This window comes from Charadrius vociferus, unplaced genomic scaffold (assembly GCF_000708025.1).
Source record: "Charadrius vociferus isolate BGI_N301 unplaced genomic scaffold, ASM70802v2 scaffold18, whole genome shotgun sequence".
NCBI lineage: Eukaryota > Metazoa > Chordata > Aves > Charadriiformes > Charadriidae > Charadrius > Charadrius vociferus.
The window spans coordinates 412119-431432 of record NW_009649565.1 but is presented as its reverse complement, the minus strand read 5'-3'; the positions used below and the strand labels follow the sequence as shown (position 1 = coordinate 431432).

The 19314-nt window shown below is 54.4% G+C and overlaps 2 protein-coding genes across 2 annotated transcripts in view; one reads left to right on the top strand and one right to left on the bottom strand.

The window, feature by feature from the left end:
• RADIL (Ras association and DIL domains) overlaps positions 1–4673 on the top strand; it is a 19942-nt gene extending 15269 nt beyond the window's left edge. Inside the window, exons 8-14 of the mRNA XM_009890063.1 lie at positions 227–399; positions 661–811; positions 1160–1353; positions 2193–2580; positions 2866–3005; positions 3819–3958; positions 4568–4673. Coding sequence (XP_009888365.1) covers positions 227–399; positions 661–811; positions 1160–1353; positions 2193–2580; positions 2866–3005; positions 3819–3958; positions 4568–4673 — 1292 coding nt within the window. The remainder of the gene's footprint in view (positions 1–226; positions 400–660; positions 812–1159; positions 1354–2192; positions 2581–2865; positions 3006–3818; positions 3959–4567) is intronic.
• A 2483-nt stretch (positions 4674–7156) lies between these two features.
• AP5Z1 (adaptor-related protein complex 5, zeta 1 subunit) lies at positions 7157–18720 on the bottom strand. The gene is made up of 17 exons (XM_009890057.1): positions 18680–18720; positions 18380–18517; positions 17127–17313; positions 14853–14997; positions 13656–13768; positions 12988–13156; positions 12405–12545; positions 11990–12027; positions 11748–11910; positions 11300–11478; positions 10666–10808; positions 9641–9790; positions 9317–9428; positions 8822–8919; positions 8416–8548; positions 8023–8237; positions 7157–7700 (listed from the first exon to the last, which is right to left on the bottom strand). The coding sequence occupies exons 1-17, from the start codon at positions 18718–18720 to the stop codon at positions 7430–7432; spliced, it is 2436 nt and encodes an 811-aa protein (XP_009888359.1). The 3' UTR covers positions 7157–7429.
• Between the last annotated feature and the right edge of the window lie 594 nt (positions 18721–19314).

Genomic DNA, 19314 nt, shown 5'->3' with positions numbered 1-19314 from the left:
TAGTGCAGCCTGCTTTGTAACTGAGGTGCTCGTTAGCCCTCATTAACACACCAGCCTTCTGTTAGCACCAGCTGAGGTCCAGCCACCACCAGGTGGTGGGGATGTTGGGGATGTTAGCCTGGGTTTATTTTGCTGCCCCGGGGCAGGGTCTGGGCTCCGGCTGAAGGATGGGGGGGACTAGGGGACTGTTCCCCGGCACGTGCTGATGGATGCTCTGCCTCCGCAGGCTCCTCTCTCGGCTGCTTCCACTGGTCGCAGGGGGTGAAGCTGCGGGCCAGCGTGCGGCTGCTGCTGGAGTGGCTGCGTGGCGCCGGCTTCGAGCAGCTGGCCCAGCAGTTCTTCGCCAAACTCGCCAGCGTGGCCAACCTGCTGGCCATGCCCGGCTCCCAGCTGGTCCAGGTGAGGAGTGCTGGGGGCTCGCAGCGTCGGGATGGGCACGGGCAGGAGAGACCCCACTCGGCGTTTGGGGGTCCCTGCAGCGATGTGGCACTTCAACCTGGCAGAGGGTGGTGGGTCAGTGGGTGGGCAGTACTGGGGGGATGCTCAGGCTCATTCCATCTCTCCAACCTCTCCCTCCCATCCCCCTCGGGAGCTCCTGCCCCTCGGAGAAGGCAGCTCCTCACCTCTGCGGTTCACCCCCCGCTCTGTCTCCTCGCTCAGATGACCTGGCCGTCCCTGCGAGCCGAGTTCCCGGCGCTGAGCCCCGCACAGCTCCACCGGGTGCTGAGCCAGTGCCAGGCGGTGATGGACATGGGCTGCATCGCGGCGTGGCAGCCCGGCGAGGAGGACAGCCCGGCCACCTTCCAGCCCGGTAAGCCCCTGGCCTCGCGCTCGGCGCTGCTCCGGTCACCGTGCTTCAGTCACCCCCGGGCTCCCTCCGAGGTTTTTATGGACGAACCAGACAGGCGATTCCCATCCCCTCCCTGGGGCTGCTGTAGTAACTGCGGCAGTCAGGAATGACCACAGCCCCGCGACTGGGGTATTGCAGAGGACGCAAAGTGTGGTCAGAAGGGCTTGTGGCCCTTTCTGCGTTCCCAAGGGAGGGATGCTGCTCCCCGATCCTGGCTGGGAGACAGCATGTGGCCGAGGGCCGGGAGCAGGAGCGGAATGCAGCCCGGGCCAGCGCTAGCCTCACTCCTTCCCTCCCTCTGCCTTTCAGATGAGATGCTGGAGTCCTTCGACAACCACCCGCCCATCATCCTGCCCAGCGGAGGCTTCAAAGTGGACCTGGAGGTGGAGACGTTGGACGACAACATCTACCGTCATCTCCTTTACATCCGCCACTTCCTCTGGAGCCTGCAGAGCAAGAGCCCTCATGCCGGCGAGGGGCCAGGCTCAGCACCCCCGAAGGTAGCCTGTACCCCACGGAGGGGCTGGTTCTCCCCTGGGTGGGCAGGAGGGTCTCGGGTCCCTCTGGAGCCCCTCCAAGCCCATCGCCAAGGGCTCGCTGCCCTCGCCTGCGGCCCGGAGCTGCGGCGATGCCCTCACGTGGAGCTGCTGGAAGGATTAGTGCCGCTAATCCCCCAGCCTGGGGGGTGCGGGAAGGTGAGCTGGAAGGATGGGCTGCTCCCAGCAATCCCGTTAGTGGGGAGGAGGGAGGAGAAGGGGATGTCTAGAGGCAGCGTTCCCCTTCTCCCTGCGTGTCCCACCGTCCCCCCTGCCCTGCACCCTGCCTGTGCAGCCAGGCTGGCTTGCACAAAAGCACTAATTAGCTAATGCCTATAAAGCCCAGGGAGGGAGAGATGTGCTGCGGGTGCTAAGCTCAACTGCCATTCATCTCCAGCTCCCTGGGGAGGACATCCCTCCTCCAGCAGGTCCCCTTCTCCTCTCCTGCCCTGTCCTCATCGGCTGCAGCACCCACAGGCACCGCTACCTCCTCCCGTCACCCTGGGGCCATGTCACCCAGCCCTGGGGCCGCAGGAGGAGCCGTGCCCTCCCCGTGTCCCCCCTCCAATGACATCCTCCAGCAGGGATGTGATCAGCAGTCCCCTCCTGGCTGGCCATGAGTGTCCCCAGTACAGCCCTGGCTGCAAAACTGGGGTGCGGGAGCTGTGCTGGGAAGGCAGGACAAGCCCTGGGGGCGTCTGAATTGCCGCGGCTTCAGCTGGAGGTGGCAGCTGGTGGTGGGCTGCAGGTAGGGTGCAAAAAGGACCCGCGGGGGGGTCCCACAGAGCATGTTTCTCCTTCTTAAGGAGGCACGTGCAATGCCTGAAGTCCTGGAAGTGAGCGAGAACCCGGCTGCTGCCCTGGCGAGCATCATCGCCCAGGAGGACTACTGCTCCCTGGGGGGCTGCGCCGAGCCGGAGGCAGAGGGGGACCCCCTGCTCTGCTTGGCCACCAACGGCTGCCCCTGCGAGCACCCCGCCGGCGAGTCCCAGCTCCAGGAGAAGCTCAAGCAGCTGCAGCTGGGCAGGGGTCCGGCCCCCAAGATCAGCATGGTGCCCACAGACCCCTCCTGCCTGCTGACGCCACCCACCACCCCCCTGAACTTCGACTCCGGCAGCCCGGAGTCCCCGCAAGGCACCGGCAAGGGGCTGCAGGACCCCCGGATGAACGGCACCAAGAGCATCACCCCCGAAGGTACTGAAAGCTGGTGGTGCCCTGCTTTGGGGGTGCAGGATTGGGGCACGAGGGTGTTCGCTGCCGTTCTCCTGCGCAGCCCTCCCCACACACACGGTTCCTGCAGGGGACAGGGCGGGTGAGAGCAAACGGAGCATCTCATCCAGGTCCTGCCCCAGCAGAAAACCAGCTCTGGGGCAAGCCAGGTTCGGCTTTGATGGGATTTTGGGGGGCAGTTTTCTGTGGGAGGTTGTGAGGCTGGGTTTGGGCGATGCCAGAGCGGTAAGCTGGTCTCTCCGCTGCCAGGATCCTCGCCGACCCCCTACGACTACCCCACGCCAGAGTCTTCCAGCCGCAGCTCTGCCACTGATGACTTCTGCTATGTCTTCGTGGTGGAGCTGGAGAGAGGACCCATCGGGCTGGGGATGGGGCTGATTGATGGCTTGGTGAGTTCACACCGACTGCGGGACGGGGCTGATGCCCCTCCAAATAAGTGGAGGGGGACATGTGGGACGTGTTTTATACCCCAAGAAAAGCCAGCAAAGAAGCTAATGGCTTCCCACGGGAGGTAGGCTGCTTCTCCCGGGGAAAATGAGGCACAGAGTGATCTCTAGGGAGGAGCAGATCTCTGCTCCTGGGTTGTGTGCCGTGCACGCAGAGTCCATCACAGCTGTCCTGCAGCTGGAGAGAGCAAACAGGCTCAGAGCTCTTGTGGAAGGAAAATGACTCAGCCGAGGTCTTTCCTCCACCCTTCAGCGGTGGCGAGGGAAGCAGAGGGGAGCAGAGAGGCTCGCAGGGGGCCAGAACGGCTCCACCAGCAACAGCATTTGCTGCTCGCCCTGCAGTCTGGCTCGGTGCGATGGATTGCCTTATGAAGAGGCCTTTCATGGCAGTACATTAGTCAGTAGGAAACAGCGCATCCCCGAGCCCCGGGGACAGCGGTGAGCAAAGAGTTCCCATCCCAAGACGGCTGCAGGTTGACAACGCTTTACTCCTAATTAAACTCAACAAGAAAAGATTGCCCCCACCTCTCTTTTCTGTGTGTAAATTGATATAAAACTGAAGGTTTGCGTTTCCTTCCCGGTGCCGTTAGAGACACTGTCCCCAGCACCCAGCCATTGTGTTCCCCAGTGCCTCCTGGCATCAGGCACCCATGTGGCTGTGAGCTGCGGGGACGAGTCACCTGGCCCTTGGGGACTGCAAACCTTTCGTGTCTTTTTTGCCTTGGCTGGTCGCTCACCGCCTTCCCCTGCCAACAGCACACTCCTCTCTGCTCCCCGGGGATCTACATCCGCACCCTGATCGAGGACAGCCCCGCGGCCGCCGACGGCAGGCTCTCCATCGGGGACCGCATCCTGGCTGTCAATGGCACCAGTCTCATCGGGGCGGACTACCAAAGGTGAGTCGCACCTCGCCGCAGGGCCCGCTCTGGTATTGGCACTGTGGGAGTTAATGCTCAAGTTCAGGTTTTCAGCTGTTTTGTAGCTAAGAGCGGCTACAGGGTCTCCGAGCGCCGGGTGGTACGGGCCCGGCCGACAATGCAGAGGATGCTGCGGTACGGAAAAGCCACAGAGAGAGGAGTGACCTGCCCGGGATGCTGGAAAGGGGGGAAGGTGGTGGGGTTTGGAAGAGGGAGAAGGGAGCAAAAGCTGGAGAGGACACTTGGGAAATGCGCTCCTCTCAAAGGCGGTGGGATGGAGCAGCTCCCACCCTGCCTGGCTGTCCGAGGCAGAGCCCAGGTGCTGATGGGGCAGAGCAGCTCAGGGCTCGTTTGCCCTCGTCCTGGCAGCGCTTGCGTGAAGGCCAGGCTCCCCGGAAAGCTACGCGCAGAAGAGAACCAGACCCTGCTGGTAACACCAAGCAGGCACAGAGCAGAGGGTCAGGTGTTTTGCAAATGGGGTTGTTTTGGAAGTGTCTGTGTCCTGGCAAGGCTCTTGGGGCAGGGGGGAGAGCTGCCAGCCTGCGGGGAGCCAGCATTCACCGCTCTCCCTGTTGCCGCTCTCTGCAGTGCGGTGGACCTCATCCGCTCCGGAGGGAAGAAACTGCGGTTCCTTGTTGCCAAGTCGGACATGGAAATAGCCAAAAAAATCAGTTCCAGCTCCTCTTCCTCCTAGTCCTTGTGGTACAAGGGTCCTTCTGCAGCAGCCTGGGGATGCCGCTCTGGTTAAGGCTGACCTCGGGGAGCCTGGAGTGCAAGAGGAAGGACCAGGACTCCACGACTGCCCTCAATTTGCTTTTCGTCGCCTTGCCCCTGCGCTGCAGCGGAAGAAAGGACATGCAGGGGTGGTGCACGCTTCTCCCACTGCACTGGCCGGGAGCATCATTCCTGATCAATTGCCCGGCCTCATCTTATACCCCATATCGTCCTTCTGAGGAGCTTTGCTGTTCCTTCACCCCCTCTGGCAGGGGGCAGGAAGGGGGTGCTCGCCTCCGGGGGCTGTAGGCAGGCTCCTCCGTTCCTCTAGGCTGCGTGATCTTTCACGCTGGCAGGCAGGCGGCTTGAAACACCTTTGGGATTTAAAAATGAGCGTGTGGGGCAGGCTTGGGCTTCACCGTGGCGCTGGCGCATCATGCTGGAAAAGGGCACCCAGCTCTGGGGGTGGAAAAGGCAGCACAAGCACCCAGGAGTGGGATTCCGAGCAGGGTGCATTGCTAGGAGTGAAGTTCCCTGGTGCCAGACCCTAAGTCAGATGCCTTTCTGCTGCGGGGGTGCGAGCACGCTGCCCCCAGCCCTGCTCCGGGATGGGAAGCGGCTACAGCAAAGGGCTGACACCACCAGCAGTCCCCTGGGAGTCCTGGGGGGAGCCCCTTGAAGAAGAGGACTCTCTCGCCCTTGCTCACGCAGCAGAATCATTGCTCTGGCACCACGGTCCTGGCAGAAGGCCCCAAGGGCTGACCCAGCGGCGCGGGACATTGACAAGCGGAGAATTTCCCCACGCAGGAGCTTTGCCAGGTTGTCGCCCAGCTGCCCCGTTCCCTGCCCAGCTCAGAGCATCTCTCCAGTCCGTCCTGCTGACGTGCCGACGGGTGGTGACGGGCAGCAGAGGCTCCCTTTGGAAGGAAGGTCAGTCTTCAACGTCCCAGAAACAGCTCTGCCATCTGCTGCCAACAGCAGCGGCGTCCGCAGAGCTGAGCTGGCGGCTCCACCGTGCGGCTGTCCGCTCCCCTGCACACCCGGCCTCCTGCCTGCCAAGTCCTCCCTGCGCTTTTAGCAACGTTAACGGGATAAACCCGACCTGATTTCCACATATAGACAGATACCCGGACCTAGTTTAGCCGAACCCTATTAAAACAGCCTGCTGCAAAGCCCTACATCGCACCCTGCACTTAAACCAGCATGGACCAGGCTCCGGCAGCAAATCAGATGTTCACACGGCATCTCACAACAGCAGTGCTCTGAGGATTGTGATGCTAAAAAAGGGATGCTTAACAGGGTTGGCCTTAATTAAACCTCACACACTTCACTGCTGTAGTTTTGGTTTCTGTGCTTAAATCTTGCACTGTGCAGAAGGAGAGAGATGTCAGAATAATCCACGCAGGGGAAACGCTCCGCTACTGGATTTCAACGCAGCCTGGCTTGCCTTTTCTAGGGCAAGACAGACCTTCACCGAGACACTAGTGCCTTGCTTCTCTGCTAGGCCACGCTTGCGCCTGGGGTGCCGCCCCAGCGGGGACTGCGAACAACGCAGCATCCCTCCTGCCACTGACTCAGCTGTACCACGCAGGCCGGCAAAGGCTCAGGGCCCCACGGGGCTCCTGGTGATTCACTCCACTTTGAATCAAGTAGGTATGTCTATGCCTAAATCATCCTCCTGAATCATCCTCCGTGGAGCTGGGCAGGTTTGTAGGGCGGGAGATGGGCTGCTTAGAGCCCCTGGGCAAACTGCATGCACTCCTTACTCTGCCTGGGAGCCAGGGCTCGGGGGGAGGCTTGGTTTGCACTAGGCAGTGTTAGGGCTGCACCCTGGCAAGTTCCAGTGGTACCGACGCAATCCTCTGCTCCCCACCGCACCCGACTCTCCAGGCACCCCTGGAGATGGGAAACAGCCCCCGAGCTGTATGTTGCTCAAAGTGCAGTCAGGTATTGAAATAGACTGTAAATAAACCCGGCTATTTACTAGCGTGCATGAGGGCTTGCTTCTCCTGGGAGGAGCAGTGGGATGGATTTACTTCCCCCATTTGTTAATACTGTACAGCTCGAATGTGTATAAACTTCTTATGCAGATACAGAACACAGCATGGCGCCTGTTTGACACGGGGCTGATGTATGTTAAGAAATGCTCTTGGTGTCAAAAATAAACTGGATCAATAAATCTCTCTAAGCTCCCGTCTGGTAGCTGTCTCTTGGATCTCGACATGTTCGCTCTGATGGTAAGACAGAAGAGCACCGAGGGCTCACAGCAGACTTAATGGAGTCACTTCTGCTTTCTCCACCTCGCACAGGGCTTTGCTTGGCTGATGTGCTGCAAGCAGAGAGGCGATAAAAGCAGCACATGCATAGCCAGGGTGTAGGGAGGGTAAAGGGGAGGGAGAAGTACATCTCCAAAGAGGCACGGTGTGCTGGCAGGGCATTACTGCACACGCTCACCCTCCTGCCACATTCATGCAAATCCACTGGGATTTTCAATCCATACTGGCCGGGGAGAGATAAGACAAGCTTAGGAGATAGAAAAGAAACAGGCGCTAGGAGACAGAAATACAAACAGCCCCAGACCAGAAGAGCTGCCTCAGCTCTACTTATTCCTGTTTTCTGTTTCATTCACAATCATTTGTTCCTCATTTCCAGTTCAGAGAAGGGCCTGAGCCTTGAGCGTCAGCAGTGTCCGATGAGTTACAATAGAGGCTGGAGCCTCTCGGAAACCTCATGCCCTCACCCTGGCATGAAGCCAGGAGCCGGCTCGAGGAGCCGGGTGACTATCCTCAGGGCAAAAGGGAGGGAGTCATTCACCTCCCTCTGAAACCGCGTACTGGCCACGTCTACAGGTGGCGTGAACACAAACTGAGCCACGCTTGGCATTTTCAGTAGGTTCATGAGCTCAGTTGCCCGGATAAGGATCTCGTCAAGGTCCTCCTCACAGTAAACAGAGGTGACAGCAGGGCTCTGCACAAACGTCCTCATCTTGGACAGGAACATGGACACTCTGCAAGAGAGAAGGACATCAGTTGGTAGGACCCCTGCACCCAGCAAGATCACTAGTTAAGCCTGTGTACTCCAAAAGACTCTGTTGTAGGTGAACACCAGATGCTACCCACCCCCTCCTCCCGATGCACAGAGTGTCAGTCAGCAGATGAATCCCACATCCCCAAACTGTGCTCCTCCACAGCTTGCTTCCTCTGTCCTGTTTCAGTTTCAGGTTCCATGAGTTGCCAAGCTTGATTATTTAACACTAGCAAACACTTGTGTTTGGAACTATGAGATCTGCACATTTCAGCCCTTTGCCCTTCGCTGCCATCCCTCCTCACCTGGGGATCAAGTCCTGGCTGCGAGCTGCCAACTTGGTCAAGGTGGCCATAAGGACACTGATGGCACGGGGTGCGTAGCTGGGGGTACTGGCAAGTGGTCGGAGCTGGGTGATTTCAAATAACATGGCCTCAAGAGTCTCAAAGAACTGGTTGATCTGCTCCACAGTGCAGCGCTTGTCGTAGGACACAGACATGTACTCTCCAATAGCCCAGACCTGAAGCAAAGGCAGATGTGCTCAGGGCAAGCAGAAGGAAAGGGAATCAAATAATTTCAGGGAAAAGCAAATCAGATTAGCTAATGCTAGTACAGAGGAGACAAGGAAAGGGAAGATGACCAACAGATTGCACCGCAGTTGGAGCAACCTGTGGCAGAAGCAGGCAGGCCCTGCTTACCATGTGGGTGAAGATGGCCTCCTTGTTCTGAATGTTGCTGACTGTTCCTGAGAACTCCAGAATCTCTGTGGACAGTTCCACAACAAGCGCAGGGCGCAGCTTGCAGAGCATCACCAGCTGCGAGCCCAGGACCCTGGAGGAGAGGGATGGGCAGAGCTCAGACCACGGGCAAAGTGGTCATCACCAAAGTGAGGAGGTGCGACAGCACGCACCCACCGGCACAGTGGCTGTACACTCAGGATGTTTCCAGCAGGGCTGAAGGTGCAGTCCTCATTTTACACCCTCCAAAGATGTGTTGCAGCTGGGACTGGGCCACAACTGACAAGGCTCCTGGGCTGCCCTGGGCTGCCAGGCTGCAGCCAGCAGAAGGGCTGGGAGCTTAGCTGGGCCCCCTGTTCCATCTCACCTGTACACGTCATCTTTAAATGCTGGGATCTCATAAAGCTGGTCACTCCTCTGTAGCAGCAGCACCACCAGCTGGTTTATTAATGGCCCATCTGCAAACTGAAAAACAGCTTCAGCAACACCAGTGACTTCCAGCAGCCAAAACCCAAACTAACCAGCCAGATAAGACGGCTGGCACAGAAACAGCCTGATCTAGCACAAGAGAAGCAGTGCACAAAGCACGTATCAGGCACTCATTCTGCTTTCACCCACCTGCTTTACAGCCGGCTGAGAAAATATGTAGCCTGATACTGCACCATAGAGCTTTTAAGTTTCTCTGGGTGAAGTAGCCAGCTCAGCGCTGCTTCATGCCAGTATTAGACCATCCCACTCTCCCCTCATGCACTCCTCTGTTGAAGCTGCAGTGTCTTAACACTTTTGCTTCTACGACTACTTTCCACATAACAAGAGATCCCCATGGCATGACTAGGAGCCAAACTCCCCCAAGAGGGCCTACCTCTGCCACCACTCTGAAAAAGAGCTCCAGTAAGACAGGGACAGTCTCTGCACATTGCACGACCCTTGGGCTGCTGGCCAGAGATCCCAGCAGCTGCCGAAGTGGAATCAGCCTGCAGGCAACAGAAAAGATACTGTTGAAGGCTTGTTCCCAGCTACTGTCCTGGCTGCCCTTCCCCGTCCCCCCACAAGGCGTTTGAATGCTTGGCAAAGCTAACACAGGGAAGATCAAATCCACCTCACCCCAGCTACGCCTATCCCAGCAATCCCAGTGCTGCCTCCCAGAGCTGGATGGCTGAACCAAACCGTTGCGGCAGTCTCCTACCTCTCTGGGGCATCCTCGGGAGCAGACTTGGTGCGGAGAAGATACTGGAACATGCTCTTGTAGAGAGGATGGCGAAAGGCTTCCAAACAGGTGGCTGGCTTCACAGCTGGGTCACAGGCAGCCTTCTCGGAGGTGGGAAGAGCAGGTGACCTAGCAGGAAGCACACACAGAAAATGCTGTGTTATGAGAACGGGCCAGGGCATAGCTGGAATCCTGAACAATGGAATAACTCCCTTTCCACTGAAACAAAGACAGCAAGTTGGTCTAATCCAGTCCCTCTGGAAGCCAGAGACCCAGGATGACAGAAATGATAAGCTCAGCCATCCTGGGCTCAGGCAATAGTCCCATAATTGCTTCTGTATCACTCCTGGGAAAGGGGAAGATGTTGCTCTGTATCCCTCAGTCACCGAAGCCCACCAACATCTTGCTTCTAGGATGACTCCCTTTTCTATGTACTCCAGAAAAAGCTGCTAATGTCAGGGAAGACAAGGAAGAGCAAAGGTACAGCAGTGAGAGTCGGTCCCCCTCATATCTCATCTGGAGACTCACAGTTCCGAATGACCTCAGGAAGAGACCTCTGTATGCCTCCAGGAGAACAAAGCCAGAAAAGAGGGGTCAGACCAGGTGTTAGGTAATATAAGAGTTAAGTAGCAAAATCATATAGAGGGAAGACCAGGTAGCCCACATCTCCATGTTGAGGTGGTGGCTCATGGCAGACCCTCCAGCACATGGCAACAGTTTGGTGCTGGATATGGAGAGGGGAAGGACAACAGCTCCATGAGCCCCCAAAACAGTCCAGTACTGAAGTGCAAGAGCCGGTCACCCTCTCTTCCCATGTGCAGCACACTGCTAGGAAAACTGGGCTGATATCTGTGCAGCTCCGTGTTAACTTGATTGTGGTAGTTGCCTCTCACTCTGTGACAGCAGCAGCCAGAGGGCAGCTGAGGCTCAGAGAAGTGTGTACTAGGCTACAGTCAATGTCCAGACTCTTGTTAGCAAGTGAGAGGAAAGGTAGGTAGGGTTACCTCAGCTGGATGTCCAGAGCTGCTGTCAAACAGGGCAGGTCAAGCAGCAAATGGAAGATCTCAATGGCTGTGCCTGCATCCAGCAGAAATGGGAGAAGGTCCACAAACTCAGAGATAAGGGGTGGGCTGTTCCATGCCAGGAACTGCAACAAACAAACACAAACTGCTGTACTATCCCTGCTACTCCACCACACACCCAGATGATTCTCACACTGTGACCAGAAGGGACAGGGAAGGGAAAGTCACTCCTGAAAAGCAAAACCAGAGAAGTCTGAGGGATTGGTCAAAACCTGGGAGGCTGCTGGAAGCTCAACAGAGGCATCTGGCAGCTAGTTCAGTGGCTGGCAAGCTGCAACTTATTGAAGTTTTCCAGAAATAAAATGCTGTGTTCACTGCACTTCCCAACCCACTGGCAGTAATACTAATGCAGACTCTCCTCTACTGGCAGTGCTAATCACACCCAGAACTTTCAAATACACCTGCTTTTACAACAGTCCTTGCCTGTGCCCTCCCTAGCACTGCCACGGAGGGACATGGAGGGCTCTGGGGTGCACTGAAAGGCAAACAGAAGGTTCTGGGGCACAGAAAGGAACGTGCAGCAGGCTCTCTCCTGTGCTGCTCCAGCAAGCTGTACCTTGAAGAGATTTGGGAAGCTCTGCCTGAATATGCTGGAGGTCTCAGTGAAGAGCTGGGTGTTGTCTTTGCAGAACTGGACAAATTCAAAGGCCAGCGATGGGTTGTGGAAGAGCTGAGCCGGGATATCAGTGAATAAGTGTTTGTAGATTGCATCGGAGTCCACAGCTGCCATTTTGCCTGGGAGGACACAGCACATTGCTGAATACAGCCCACCCAGCAGCCCTGCCAACACGGGCTCCAGGGGCTAAGCTAAATCTGGGTTATATTTTTCTAAAAAGCACAGGACAGCCCAGCTCCTGGGTGTCCTGGAGCGGGATCACCCATACCAGAATACAGCCAATGCTGAATTACCCACTCAGGCAGCCAGCAAACTGCCAGGACAAAAGGATGTGCTGAGAGTATGTAAGACTAGACCATGGAGGAGGGGGTGCGAGCTGATGACTTACCGTGGTTCAGGAAGAACTGGGCAATAGGCAGCAGTGCCCTGGCATAAGTGGTATCCCCACTGATTCTGCTATGCAGGATTTTCAGGAAGGAGACTGCGCGGTACACATAGGAGGAGTCCTGTTTGCAGATGATGTCTATGATTGTCACTGCCTCAATGAGACACTGCAGGAGAGCAGAGAGTCAGATCAGAGTTGGGGAAAACTAAGCTCCCAGAGCTTCAGCCCCACCTCTGTGTACTTACAGCTTTTTGCAGGTCTCCATCATCTTTCTTCAGGGGTCCTACCAGAGAAAGGAGTCCAAGTTAAACTCTGAGTCCGAACAGGAACATTCGGCTGTCAGTTTGAGCACTACCCCAGATTTCAAGACAGGTGGGAACTCATACTGATCCCAATTCCAGGTTAATGAAAACTAATTTCCACAGCCCCACCCTGCAAATCAAGGGTAGGAAGCAGAACATGGCTATTGCCTCCAAATCACTCCAAACACCTCAGCTCAGGGCTGGTCAATGACTTGCACCAGTAGCTGCAACCGGTCCCATGCCTAGAGCCTAACTGTACTCTAGGGAATGAGATCCCAGCTCAAAGAGACAGTGAACCAGAAACATTTTCAAGAACACTACCAAGAGGGCTCCAAGGAGGGTTTACGGCAAGACTCACGCCGGTTGCTCTGCTCAATGAGCCGCTGGCAATACTCGAAGGCTTTCTCCCGCAGACGGTCCTTTGGAAGAAGCAGGCGACTAGATGTGGATGTAGTTGAGACCATGGACATAACAGACCTGTCCATTCCTGATTTGTCATCTACAGAATAAAGGTTATCATGTATCAGCTCACATCAGGGGCAGCGTGACCCATACAGCTGCGCAGCAACAGCAAGGGAGCTGCCTGTCCCCAGATGCACTGCGAAGGAAAGGAGGCTGGGGAAGAAGGGAGTATTACAAGACACTAAGGAGATGCTGTCTCCCAACACCCAGGCCTTTCTTCTCAGGGACCCATGGGGTTTTCCCTGAAACCAGGAGACTTACTAAACAAAAAATTCCTTGTGGAAGGGCCAGTAAGGATCAGTCAGGAGGTTTTGTGATATTTCTTCCCAAAGTTTCCCTGTTCCTACTCCAAGAGCTCTGAACTCTTCCCCATATTCCTGACACTTGCTGGGTTACTGGTGCAGCCACCTAATTATCTCAAAGCACACAGCCCTCTTGGAGGTGCAGCCCACGCTGGCCTGAAGCCCTTCAGTTCGTACCTGAATTAGGGGTCTTCAACCCCTTGGCCCCATAGCACAGCAGCCAATGTCGCAGCATGGAGAAGGCCTGCACGTTGAGCCACTGGTCCTCTGTGTAGTACTGACCCACTGAGAGCACTGTGAAGAAGTCTGTGGCAATGGCACCATCCACCTCTGTGACAGGACCAGGCTGTGAGAAAAGATGCAGCAGGTCAGATCCCCAGGAAGAAGCTAAGCGAGAAGGTAAGGAAAACTCTACTGAGACAAGCAGTCCTCATTTATATGTACTGTGGGGCCTGCAGGGGGGCAGTTATCCAGAGAGAGAGAAGCCAACTGCGTTGGATCCTTTTCCCCAGCTGAAACCCTCTAAACTTTCCCCCCTCTCTCTGACACAGGCCTCATTTGCAATCAGCTCTTACTCTGAGGTACGTGGTCACTAAAAGACTCTCCCCTCAAAACTACTTCAAGGATCAAAGCTCTGGCTTTACGGCAGAAGTCCTAAATCTTGGAGCCAAAAATCCCCCTACTTTCCTTTCCTATGTGCCTTGACCACTGCCCCACAAAGCAGCAAAGAACAGCAGCCCTTCTAGGTCACCATTTCCTCAAAAAGCTGATTCTGGGAACCTGAAACAGCAAGTGACTGACTAACAAACAGCCCTGTGAGACGACCATGGCCACTCAGCACTCACCTGTCTGGTCCTGGGATTGGAGAAGAAGCCTCCAGAGGGTTGAGCGACTCCTTGCTGAACACTCGCATACCTCAGCCAGTCGGCCATCTTTTTACTGACTACATTGGTCTGCTCTGTACAAGGAAAGTCACAGGGTCATTGCTACACCAGGCAGAGAAGCAGCTTCTCTAATGCATCCCTGCTGCCCCTAAGTCGCTGTGCTTTTCCTCCAGCCTAGATTGCTGTCTCTCTGATCCAGCAGTCAGCAAAGAAACGGGTACCCCAAGGTGGATGCCCTGTCCTCCTCATACTACTTCAGAGTCCAGGACTGCTCACACTCATTTCGGAGCTCTGCATCCTTTTCTCGCTCCTACTCACTGGGTCAGTCTCATTATTGTTCTGCCCGTTTCCTCAGACATAAAGTCAGGGAGTGAGTGCTTAGAACCAAGGACTTCGGGTACCAAATCAGTCCAGAAGTACTTGTTCCTTTGTTTCTATCCACAGCTGCTATTAGGAGGAAGGTGCAAAACCACTGTCAAATCTGTTCAGGCAGTGGCTGGCTCCAGCTCGGCAGACAAAGGCATAAACCCCTCACAGAGAACATGCAGAAGCTAAGGCAGGTAATCTGGTCTGCTCGGCCAGCCCACGTACCCTGGCCCAGTGTCCATCCCAAAGCTTCTACTGCATAATGCACGACATGCACAAACCTCACGGAAAACTCCCAGAAACAGTCTCTTGCTCACAACACATCTCCCCATCATTTTAAGGCTGGAATGCTCTCTGAAGGTTGACTCACCAGAACATATCGCTCACCACTACCCATACAGTCCTGCCTCTCTTATGAAGAGTACCCCTAGTTGTTTTTGTTGCTCTCTTGAACATACTCACAGGCACGTCTCTGTTTGTCTCCCACTTTGCTTGAATCTCTTCAGGATAGCTACAATTTCACACTGCTACTGCATCCGGAGACCTCAGCTAGGGTACCTGTTACTGTGATACAAACTCATACTGAACAAACACTCTGGCCCCCAGAAGGTCCAGTTCCATTTTTGAACGGTGAAATATATCTCACCCAGTAAGTTCACGTTCCCTGTGGCAAGGATATCACTTTTAACAGCAATTTCCAAGTTCTACTCCTAGTGAAAGCCTTCAGAGAGCCTTCTGATCACTATACAGTTCACAGCCAGATGGTAATCTCAGGCTTTCCTATATATTTACCTTCAGTTAGAGATTCTGGTGAAAGACTGATGACATTTGACAGGACAGGAAGAAGGTACCGAGCACCCTGACGCTCAGGCAGTCTCCTTTCGAGGACTTTCACAATACGCTGCCCCACAGCAGATACTTCAGCCTTTTTATTTCCCTTAAAAAAATAAAGCAGAGGTGAAGCTAGGCGATGATCTTCTATTAATGCTAGAGACCAATACCATACAAACTCTTCCATCAGGCAACAATACCAACGTCAAACACAAAAAAAACCCTTACAGCACAAGCTGTTTTACCACATTTTACAGGGATCTTCTGCAATGTGAATTTGCAGATCCCAGGAGGGCAAGACTACTTTGATGAAGCAACAGGTTTGTGGACAGCCATCACCTGAAGTGGAAATTAACAACTGCAGTGGATGACTTGAAATTAAACACTGTGATCCGTCAATTCTAGAGCACTAGGACTAACTACTCCCCATGCGGTCAGTTTGCTAGCTCAATTGTTGAATTAGAAATTTATGAACAGAAAATGGACTGTTGTAACATGTTCTAGGACTCTCTGGTTAGTCCATATCCTCACAGTGTGGAAAATAAAGCAGCTTCCTCTTTTGGAGGCTGTTATAGCTGTGGTTCTGAGATGCTGTGAAACCCTTTTGTCCGAGACAACTTTGTTAAAGATGACAGGTGGACCCAGACTCTTGACAGGTTTTCTTTCCCCATGAATGTCATCATGCCAACAAAACCCAAACCTCTGCTGCTCAGGGTCTTGCACAGCTGGCTGCTGAAGGCAGTGAACAAACACCAGTCTCTGACACTCCCCATCTAATGGTCAGATTTCCACCAGATCACTAGAAGCAATTAGGAGAGCTTCCAGTGAGGAATTTCATATAGGAACCTCACCCGTGACTGGGGATGCTTTCTGTGCTTCTTTTGTGAACAGACGTGGATAAACAGACCAAAGCAATACACAGACAAGGAAGCTGAAGGTTTGGGGATGGGGATCTGTGCAGTGAAGGAAAATGTAAGAGACAACCCCGCTCCTCCCGCAGACACACTGCTGCAGCCCACCGCAAATGACGGGACTGCTTATGTGTGTTGCTGACACATGTCTTGTTGCTCAGAGCAAAACCTGACTGAACTCAAATCAATGACAGGTTTCCAGTTCCTCATGCAACACCAGAGGATGTGTTTTCCAGAAAGCCAAAAGCTTTAAAAAAAAAAAGAACATCAGCTTTGCAGAGCCAAGGCGGGGAAAGAGAAAAAGGATGATTTCTGCTCAAAGCAGTGACGAATGAAAATATGCAGAAGATGTTTTTAAAGGCTCTGCTGAAGTGTTGGTGGTGTAACACACCGTGTTACAGAAGTGATACCGAAACGGCTAAAATATAACAAGTTGTAGTAACATCAAAAATTGATGAAAATCTCTTCATAGTTTTAGTTGTCATCTAACAAAAATTAACACACACGGTATGTTTTTGCATTGTAGAACTGCAAGACAGTCTCAAGTTTGGATATGGGAGAGAGCTGCTTTGTAAGACAGCACATAAGTAATACGTCACTGTTTTCTGTTTCTATATTTTCATTTCCTCTAGCTAAGTAAGACTCAGAGGAGAAATCAGAAATGTAGGAGGCATTTCTAACCACACAGTGAAACTCAGAATGAGAAGTTTCAGAAGGGTTCAGAAAAATATTTTATTTACAATAACAGTAAAAGGTGTAGTAGAAGTGAAGAAAAGGTTTCCAGCTTACTCCCCAGAGGGCAGTCAGTGCAGGCTGCACTCAAAACAGCAAGGTCCTCGTATTTTCTTTTCCATGGAGAATCTAGATCTTTGAAGCACCATCCACATTTATAGCCCCACATGTTTTATAGGTTCTATGTATATTTTTTTACAATTGAACATGAAAGCCAGTACCATAAAAAGTAGTAGTAATAAATTCACTCTCAAATCTTTTGCTCTATAGGTTCAAGCAGCCCCAACTTGAAGTCTGTTGTAGCATCTAGCACTAAAATGTTCTGCCTACTTGAGGCCCTCAGTCTGTACACAGCACAATTTTAAGCAGTCTTTGTTATCAAATACTAAACACAAAAAAGTTACCATTTTTTCCTATGCAAAGCAGAATAAATAGGTCCCTTAAACAAACATGGAAATGCTTCTGTTTGCCTTTTTTTTTTCCTAGATACTTTCAATTGATTTTCACTCTCCTTGAGCTCAGCAGACAGAGAACAATCAGAAAGCAAATCCATATCAACAAGGGAAGATTTCTGACTCGACAGGTCATTTACCTGAGCCAAAAGGACGGAGCATACCAGGCTCAATAGCTTTGTGTCTTGAATCTCATCACAGGAGAGGATCAGATCGTTGCAAGGCGACATCTCTCTCAGGATGGCAGCACATAACACCTGAATCTGCTCAGGGCTCTTGGACGAACACAGCACTGTCTGCAACAGTTCCACAAACTTGCCATCTAGCCTGCAAGAGTCACAGCAAAGCATCACTGTGAGGCAAGAAAAGATTTGGACGTTTATTTCCCGCATATTCTTGGTCTCAGGATGATCTCCCTTGACAAGGACCCTGACTAATGCCATCTTATCATGTCCGCTTCTGAATTTTGTTCTTTAGCGCAGCCTGAAAGAACGCTCAGCGACACAAAGGCTTGTTACCCTCGCTCCAAAAGGAGGCAAGCAGGAGAAGGATTTGGGGGTCCTGGTAGATAGTAAATTGTCAATGAGCCAGCAATGTGCCCTTGTCGCCAAAAAGGCCAATGGAATCCTTGGCTGCATAGGGAAGAGTGTGGCCAGTAGGTCGAGGGAGGTCATTCTCCCCCTCTACTCGGCACTGGTGAGGCCACAACTGGAATACTGTGTCCAGTTTGGGGCTCCACAGTTCAAGGGGGACAGGGAACTGCTGGAGAGAGTCCAGCGAAGGGCAACCACGGTGATTGAGGGATTCGAGCACCTCCCCTTTCCATCGAGGAAAGGCTGAGAGCGCTGGGACTCTTTAGCCTGGAGAAGAGAAGGCTGAGGGGAGACATTATTACTACTTACAAATATCTAAAGGGTGGGTTGAAGGAGGATGGAGCCAGACTCTTCTCGGTGGTTCCCAGTGACAGGACGAGGGGCAATGGGTGCAAGTTGGAACATAGGAAGTTCCGTTCCAACACACGGAAAAACTTCTTTACGGTTGGGGGGGCAGAGCAGGGGCACAGGCTGCCCAGGGGGGTTGGGGAGTCCCCTTCTCTGGAGATTTTCAAAACCCGCCTGGATGCAGTCCTGAGTAATGTGCTCTGGGCAATCCTGCTCTAGCAGGGGAGTGGGATGAGATGATCTCTAGAGGTCCCTTCCAACTCTGAAATTCTGTGATTCTGTGATCTTCTGCTTAGCAATGGGGGGAAAAAAGGCAAAGAGGGGCTTTCGATTTACATCGAGCCCAGTGTTTTCAAAACAGGGCGTTTTTTTTAAAGCACTAAGCCCTCCCTCCTCCCCTGGAAGCGACGCTTTGCTTGTTGCCAACACCAGAGAGACACAAGGCCACTCACTTGCGGGGGTACTTGGTGGCGGCGACGGTGAGGTGCAGCCTCTGGAGACAGTCCGCGGCCTCGGGGCCCAGCTCCGGGCCCTGCAGGATGGCGGCGACGCGGGAGGCGAATCTCCGCAGCTCCTCCTCCTGGATCTCCCTGGCGGGGGTCGGGGGAGCAGCGGGGCGTCGGGAACCCGGTGAGGCAGCGCCGGGGCCCGGCTCCCCGCCCCCCGCCAGGCCCGGTACCTCCGCCAGGCCCCCGGCGGAGCCCACCGCCCTCCGCCCCGGTACCTCAGCACCCCCCCCTCACCCCCGGTACCTCGCCTGCTTGAGGAAGCTCTCGGCTGCCGCCGTGAACATGCCGGAGGCTCCGCCGCTCGCCCCGCCTCGGTGCGCGGCCAAAGCGGCCCCCCCCGAGGCGGGCGGTCCGACCCGGGCGGCTCCGGGCGGGCGCGGGTGCCGCTGCACGAAGGTTCCGCCCGCCGGGCAGTTCCGGGGGGGGCACGGCGGGTCCGAGCCCCGGTGAAAGCAGGGGGGACCCTGTCCGCGGAGAGGAGGGGAGAAGGCGTAAGGGCGAAAACCCCTCTATTGGATGTTCGGTGATTATTTCAAGATGATATTGCTCTTATTAGAATCATAGAATTGTCTACGTTGGAAGGGACCTTTAATATCATTGAGTCCAACCATCAACCCAACGCTGCCAAACCCACCGCTACGCCATGTCCCTCAGCACCACGTCTGCCCGTCTTTTAAATACCTCCAGGGATGGCGACTCCACCACTTCCCTGGGCAACCTGTTCCAGTGCTTTACAACCCTTTCTGTGAAGAAATTTTTCCTAATATCCAATCTAAACCTCCCCTGGTGCAACTTGAGGCCGTTTCCTCTCGTCCTTCTCCAGCTCAGGACGATGCTCAGGAGCCGGAGGTGAAGCTTGGCTACAAGGCCATCCCACG